Source organism: Lepisosteus platostomus, chromosome 3 (assembly GCF_059453375.1).
Source record: "Lepisosteus platostomus isolate fLepPlt1 chromosome 3, fLepPlt1.hap1, whole genome shotgun sequence".
Classification (NCBI taxonomy): domain Eukaryota; kingdom Metazoa; phylum Chordata; class Actinopteri; order Semionotiformes; family Lepisosteidae; genus Lepisosteus; species Lepisosteus platostomus.
In genome coordinates this window covers 75,985,533-75,993,538 of record NC_142613.1, presented here as the reverse complement: position 1 = coordinate 75,993,538, position 8,006 = coordinate 75,985,533, and the positions used below count along the sequence as shown (strand labels likewise).

The 8,006-nt window shown below is 36.6% G+C and overlaps 1 protein-coding gene across 1 annotated transcript; it reads left to right on the top strand.

Annotated features, from left to right (window-relative positions):
• Nucleotides 1-5,903: 5,903 nt before the first annotated feature.
• Nucleotides 5,904-6,923, top strand: LOC148675505 (trace amine-associated receptor 13c-like). Its single transcript, XM_088627191.1, has one exon. The coding sequence runs from the start codon at nucleotides 5,904-5,906 to the stop codon at nucleotides 6,921-6,923; it is 1,020 nt and encodes a 339-aa protein (XP_088483317.1).
• The last annotated feature ends 1,083 nt before the right edge of the window (nucleotides 6,924-8,006 follow it).

Below are 8,006 nucleotides of genomic sequence, written 5' to 3'. Positions count from 1 at the left end.
ACAGGGCACTAGAATTACTAGGACATTATTTACACAGGTAGGGTCAGCCGCTGGTCATCGTGCTGACCCTCAGACTCTTCCCGGCTACCACTCCCAGCATGCCCAGCGGTACTACGAGCGCCTAGGGGCGCTTCCTCCTCACCACCAGGCGAGGGCGTTACAATATTACCGTATGCAAACTGTACTGTATACAATATGTATATGTATATTTAATGTCTTAACTGTGCCCGTTTAAGTATTGAATATTCATATCTAATTTTACCACCGAAGGGAAATCTTAACATAAACATACAGTATATGGCTGGTCTCTGTACTTTAAAGAAAAAAATACACGCCAGTATTCCATTTCTCCCTAAACATTGTAAGCTTCGAATGAAACCACTAAATAAAGACATAAATATAGAAATCTTAAGATTTGTTTTATTTAATGTTGGTAGCAGGATGAACTGTCAGAGTGTATATTTTGTTGCAAAGTTGCTACAAGATGTTAACAGTGAAAAAGGTATTTAGAAATGAGTTATTTCAAGATGAAAAAGAAAACATACACGAAACATGGTTTCATTACGACCAGAATCGGTCTTGAGATATTTTTAACTTGATTTACAGTATTTGAGAGGTATGTCTTAACACCGATACTACAGTGCTTAAGTACTGCTCACGTATATGTTTCTAGGTTTATATTATGAATTTCATACGGTCAAATTACTTTTGAGCAACTAATAAGAAGCGCTGAACGGTATGCGTTTTAGTTTCGTTTTGTGCTGGAACCCGTGGATTGATTAGAGATATCAAGTACATACAAGTCATTTTTTAAATGTTGTAGTTCGTCTTGAAAAAATGTTACGAGTACATCATCTATCAACAATTAGGTTCTGTTTCCATATTGCGGATTTTGGTTAGGTACAGTATTATCAAATCCAGTGGTGCTGTGTGTTACTTTACTGAGTCCCAATCTGTGATTGAAACCTGTAAAACCGGTTTAATTCGTCACAGCCAGCACTCTTCAGGTGTGAGGGTCTTCTGCTCAGAATGAAACGCTAAAATGTTTGTGTATATTCTAATGGTAGTGGGGGCAGGGTGTGTGGGAACAGGTTTGTTCTTCACACCTGAAACATTTTCTCTGAAAGGATTTTCTTCGCAGTTAACCGATCTTGTAACAGCATGTTACAGTTTACTATTATTAACCATATTAATTTTAAGTGCTTAATGTAAAATCTTGTAAAAATATATTTTCATTGTTCAAATATACATTAATATACATTAAGTCTGACTATCATATAATAAGTTAAATACAAAACTAAAGAAAAAATAGGGTTAAATATAATTCAAAATATTTTGCTAACAATGTTAACTGTTTATGAATAAAATGTATTAACTAAGGAGTAGGATGGCACAGTTGTTAGTATGTTTTTTGTTTTGTTTCTTTTTCATAAATACAACAGTAGTACCTGATGTCTCAGTGGCTTTCAAAATTAAATTATGCATGCAAACCTGTGAACTAGAAAGATAACTAAGATTTTAATACTAATTAAATGACCGCGGGCACTTCCCACCGCCTCTACATTCTCAGAGTAGAACAGACTAACCTTCTAATGAAAGACGGTCCACCCCCCACGGACAGTAAAAGTGCCCACAGGCACTTAAACTTAATATGGTCAGTAACGGTAAACAGTAACATGGTAAGAAGGAGCACGTACAAACGTTTTCGAAATAACCACATGTAAGACTCTGATCCTAAAAATGGGATTTCTATATGTCTTTATTTAGTGTTTACATTAGTGACAAAGGCTAAGCTTTTAGCTTCAGTAACGTGTACATATCTCCCCTTTTTATAAAACGACTTGGTTGAAAACTGTTCCAGAGCCACTGTTGTTTCATCAGTGAAAAGTACATCATGAAATGCCTCTCCCTGTTCAATCCACTGGAAAAAAGAAAAGGAGCATAAAGCTTCTGATGGTCATAAACGATATTCATTTAGGAGCAGCATCAGAGGTATGTTTTTAACTGCACTGCATTGGAGAGAATACCATAGTGTGTTTTTTTTTACTCCCTGGCGGAAACTGGCTTCCAGAAGAATCAGTATGGCTCAGAGATTAAATAAAACTTCACAGACATTAACGAAGAGCATAACGCGTGTACTGTATGCACTGCAAGTACAACCCAACTCTCTGCAGGAGTGCTGGCTGTGACGAATTGAACCGGTTTCACGGGTATTTTCAAAGTAGGAGGCGAGATTTCCAGCGAAAGACACCCCCCTCAAAAACCCAGTAAATACAGTACTTACTAGTTAAAGGCTAGGCTCCCGACTACGGCGAAAGGAACCCTTCTTTCATTAGAAGACAATGAACATATTTTAGCCCTGAATGAATTAATAGCAAACATGGTTTACATAAAAGACATTTTTCCAAGAAAGTTTAGCCTTTGTCACTAATGAACCCACTAAATAAAGACATAAATAGAAAAATCTTGAGATTTTTAAAATACATGACTTTGCTAAAATTTATTTGAAAATTAAAACAATTACAACCGCCAGGGGAGAGAGAGAACAGGGGAAGGATGTTGGTTTTGCATAAGGGGCGGGGCTATGGAAAGTAGGTATGTTTGGGAATGTGTAGTTACATGTTCTGGCTGTTTGTGAATTATCGTTGTTGAGTATGGAGTGTTGAGGTATTGATTTTGTGTAATGCTTTATGTTGAAAATTGAGGTGGATTTTGTTTATGATAAACAGGATAAACTGGGATGGGAGGAAGGTTTGGTTTTGCATAAGGGGCGGGATTATGATAATTGGAGGACTTTGCGAGTGTAAAATGGTTTGATTATTTGATTTTGTATTGTGGTTGTTATCTATGTTTTTGGTTGGTATTATGTTTATATGGTTGTTTTTGTTGGTTGGTTGTTATTATGGTTATTAATAATACGATCTATAGTTGAAATCTGAGCCTAAATAAAAAGAAAAAGCAAGTGATTAGGTTTATGAGCAATCTAATTACTTATTCGTTTAAAAAGCTATATAAAATAAAGTTTATTATTAATTTGCTGGACAGAGCGGTGAACATTATTATGCATAAGACAAAGATAACGATCCTGATCAGTTTAGAAATCTGTGTACGCTGTAAGGTTTTTACTTCTTAAACTTTTAAAATACACGTTTAGAATTGAAAGAAATCCTCTTCCTGGTATAGCAAACCAGCACGTCTTTTTTCTCCAATCAGAGGGGTGTCAGATGGTGTCAGCCAATCACCATTCTGCGTTGGGTAGCAACGGGTGACTGTTCTCAGGCGGAACATGTAAACAGCTTAATGTTCGTGTTAAATATTTTTTTTTAATTAAAATTCATTCTATACAACAATCGCATATTTGGGTACCGTTTCATAAAACTTTCATGCTTAAAATGTTTAGGGAGAAATGGAAGACTGGTGTGTATTTTTTCTTTAAACTACCAAGACCAGCCATACACAGTACAGTTTACATACATACTTCATACATACAGTCTTCTTTTTATGCTCAGCTACTAAAATTTCCCTTTAGTGGTAAAATCCATATAAATATTCAAAACTAAGCGGATTAAAATGTGCACAGTAAAGACATTAAATGATTAAATCTTTGCACTACCAACCAATGCACCATGAGTGCCCCTGTCGGTCATTTTGGCCAGCCAATCATTTGCCCTGCGGTACCCTCCGGTGCCCCGCGGTGGCTTGTGGGTAGGTTACCGTACCGCGGGTTTTTACCGCGCATTTTGAATGGCTGCATCTGTACACCCGATAAGGATTCTGAGGTATTACAGTCCATTATCTCTGTTCCCTGACTGGGCTCTCTTCTTGATCTTGAGAGAGGGAATAATGAGAATTCAGGCATTGTTATTCTACTCCAAACCATCCAGGGAATGAGAACCTTATCACCTCTTATCTCTGGTGCTCCCCCTTGGTGTGGAGTCATTGTCGCTTCCTGGCAATTTTGGCAGCTGAGTGATGTCATATTAAAGTCATCTCGTTAGTCTCCACTGTGTAGCAGAACAATACTACTGCCTTTGACCACAGCAACATGTGAACCATAAATTCATGATTCTCAGTGATGGGAGATTATATCATGTGTTTAATCAGTGAACATGTTTTTAGTATGTTTTAGTTTTAATTTTAACAATAGTTACACTAGAACATGGAGATCAGGGACTAAGCATCATCTCTTCCTCCTATAGTTTAGTTTAGAATAAAGTCATGGAACACAAAGTGAAGGTGTGGAGTCCTGACCAACACAGGTCAGGCTGGTCAGGGTGGGAACCAGAGACCACAGATCAAGAAGGGGAAACATGGGACAGCCACACGTACACCCACATAACATGTATACAAACCCTTGTCTTTCCCCCCGAGTCCCAGGAGTTAAAGATGTCCTTGATATTTCCCAGCTATCCTAGACAGGTTCCGTGAAGAGGTGTTAGTGGGGCCAGCAGGGGGCGCTCACCCTGCAGTCCATGTGGGTCCTAATGCCCCAGTATAGTGATGGGGACACTATACTGTAAACAGGGCCTTCCTGTTTACTATCTTGTAAACAGAAATAAAACTGAGCTCCTGACTCTCTGTGGTCATTAAAAATCCCAGGGTGTTTCTTGAAAACAGTAGGGTGTAACCCCAGTGTCCTGGCCAAATTTCCCATTGGCCCTTACCACTCATGGCCTCCTAATAATCCCCATCTATGAACTGGCTTCATCACTCTGCTCTCCTCCCCACTGAGAGCTGGTGTGTGGGGAGCGTTCTGATGCATTATGGCTGCCGTCACATCATCCAGGTGGGGCTGCACATTGGTGGTGGTGGAGGGGAGTCCCCATTATCTGTAAAGCGCTTTGAGTGGAGTGTCCAGAAAAGCGCTATATAAGTGTAAGTAATTATTATTATTATTATCTATCCTAACATGCTCTCCTGAGGCTGACATCACCAGCCCCATGGCCTGTCCACTCAGAGCCCCATCACTGTCTGAGGAGGGCGCTACAATACTATCTCAGAGCTCAATTCTGTGCTTTGTACTGTCAAGGGCCAAGACCTTGCTGTTGTTCTAACTGAAATGCAGGTCTTACTACAAGGGTCTCTGAATCAGAACATTTGAATAAATCTGATGTGAACAGTACGTTAATGCACTGTGTAGACCACAATAATAATATAGAATTATTAAAAAGCTGAAAAAGAAATCCAGGAGGGTTTGTATGAAGGTAGCAAAAACAAACAATAAAAACAAATGACAAACCCTAAAAGTGAAGTGGCTGCATAAGAAAAAAACTTTGGTGTTTCTGTTGACTCATCTTTTTTATCTTTTGACTTTTTTAAATGGAAAATCAATTAAATTGGACAAACAAAACATAGGGATATACAGTATGGTTTAAAGCATACAATATTTGTTGCCATGTTATTGAAATGATATTGCTGCTCTTGAAAACTATAGCCAGATACTATCTTGAACAAACTCCATAGGGATCTTATACAAGTTTTCAAACTCCTCAATGTCAGTGAGAATGTCCAATTTGTACAGTTATTAAAAGGCTTATTATTAATAAATTATTAATATTTATTTCATAATATCTATATTAGCTTTAAGTTCCATCGTGTTTATAATCTTTTTATGTTTAATTTCACTGCACTCTGAGGATGTGGGCTGCACTCTAGGCTCCACACATAACCCCAGGACAACAGGTGTAATTAGAAAAACAGAACACTCATCCACGCTTACTAGCACCAGGAGGGGCCAGTAAGAATTTATATAAATGTCATACAAACATGAAATGTTTTACAGACGTTGGTAGAAGTCAAAGATGTCAGTGCTATTCTAATTAGTATAGCCAGGATCTATGTTTATTTAATATTTAAATTCTGGTATATTAAGTATAGATAAGTAAACATTATTATACATTTCAATGGAAGTAATAGAATTTGAACCAGTGCAGTATTGTTTTCAGACTTACAACTCATCCTGTATTAAGGAAGTCCGCTCTACAGCTGTTTATGTAGTGATGTATATTTCTGCAGTGGTAGTGGTGATGCTGACAGTGTGTGGAAACCTGGTGGTGATCATCTCTATCTCTCACTTCAAGCAGCTACACACAACAACTAACTTCCTCCTGCTCTCTCTGGCTGTAGCAGACTTACTAGTAGGAATAATTGTGATGCCTTTCAAATTAATTGTGCTAATAGAAACATGTTGGTATTTTGGAGACATATTTTGCAAAATTTTCACGATATTTTCATCTGTTCTCACTTCTGTTTCTGTTAATAATGTTGCATGCATATCGATTGATCGTTATTTTGCTGTTTGTTATCCTTTTGTTTATTCTGCTAAACTAATAACTAACATAACATGGTCAATTATATTATTAAATTGGTTTTTATCACTGCTATACAATTTGGCTTTTGTTTATTTTAATGGAAATAGCAGTGCTGAACTCAACACTTGTCTTGGAGACTGTTTGTTTGTAATTAGTGAAATATGGGGAATGGTTGATTTAATATTTGTATTTATTCTGCCTTGTTCTATAATGGTTGCCCTCTATTTGAAGATTTTTGTAGTAGCTAGCAGACATGCAAAATTAATCAACTGTGTTACAGCAAAAAATAGTCCTACAAATGAAAGAAAACATAACCTTACTAAGACATCTGAAGGAAAAGCTGCTAAAACGTTAGGGATCATTGTTATTGTTTTTCTCTTGTGTTTGGTGCCATACTATATCTGCACTCTTGTTTATGAAAAGGTGAATATTTCTTCTTCTTCTGTGGTTATTAATTTTCTGTGTTGGCTGATGTTATTTAATTCTTCTTTCAATCCCATTATTTATGCTCTGTTTTATTCCTGGTTTCAGAAATCAGTTAAATTAATTATAACACTGAAGATTTTTAACCAATCATCATCTTTGATCAACCTGTTTCCAGAAACCTTGTAAAACTAGTGACAGTATGTGACTGCAAGCCTCAAGTATGTAAATATCATCATTTTCTTCACACATTTCATGGCATGGCGGTAAAACTGAAATTCCTCATTTTGAAAAAAAACATACACAAATTCTGTTTTTCTATATTCTGGAAGATGAACTTTAAAGTTATCATTTCTGACATCTAATAATGTTCTACATGCACAGCAAATGCTAAGGGAATTCTCGAAATGGAGGAAGATTTAATCCAGTAGATTGAAACATCTGAGGAGAGTAACATGATTATATTATTTCTCACTGAGATGGCTTTTTACAGCAAGGATGGGAAACCCCATTTCTTTGGGCCAGAGTACTGCAATTTGGGCAGTTGGTTTTGTATTAGCATCTAATCTGCAGAAAAGGGTTGTTCTTATCCAGGTACTGTAGTTTGTTCTTTCAGGAGATTTGACTGTGCTATTTTTCAGGAATGTATTCATTCTGCGAGGAATGCAGTTGCCCTCTAATGTTTTAGAACCTGATTCTGGAGAGCATGTCTTCAAAATAATGTGAAGCATATCAATAGACACGAGATCTGTGTTTTCAATTGTCTTACTTTAATTTACCAATTTTGGTAATAAGTGCCCCAAACTATGCTAAATCTGAGTAAATGCTGAAACGTATAGTTAAATGTAAAACTTTAAGCCAATTGTCTTATAGTTAAATATAAATATAAGTGTCTTCTTCAAATGTATCTAAAATTTGAATAGATTTCACCTCTTACACTCATGTTTCCATCTCCCTGCACCTAAAATTATAATTCTGTCTATCGAAGTCAGTATTCCGCTAGGAATCACTTTAAAATCAATAGAATAGTTCTTTTTTTTATGTTATGTACTGTAAATACAGTATTTCATTTTGAGTTGTATAAATATCTCTATTGTTCTACTTCTCAAACAAGACTTCTATTTTTTTTTCTTACTGTAATGTATAATAGAATTAGAGGCCCGTGAATTCTTTATTCTCTGACACAGCTTTGTTGAGAGGAGTAAAAATGCAGGCACACTTGGGTAAACAAACATTTATTAATGCCAAGACACAAACTACACTACACAAAAC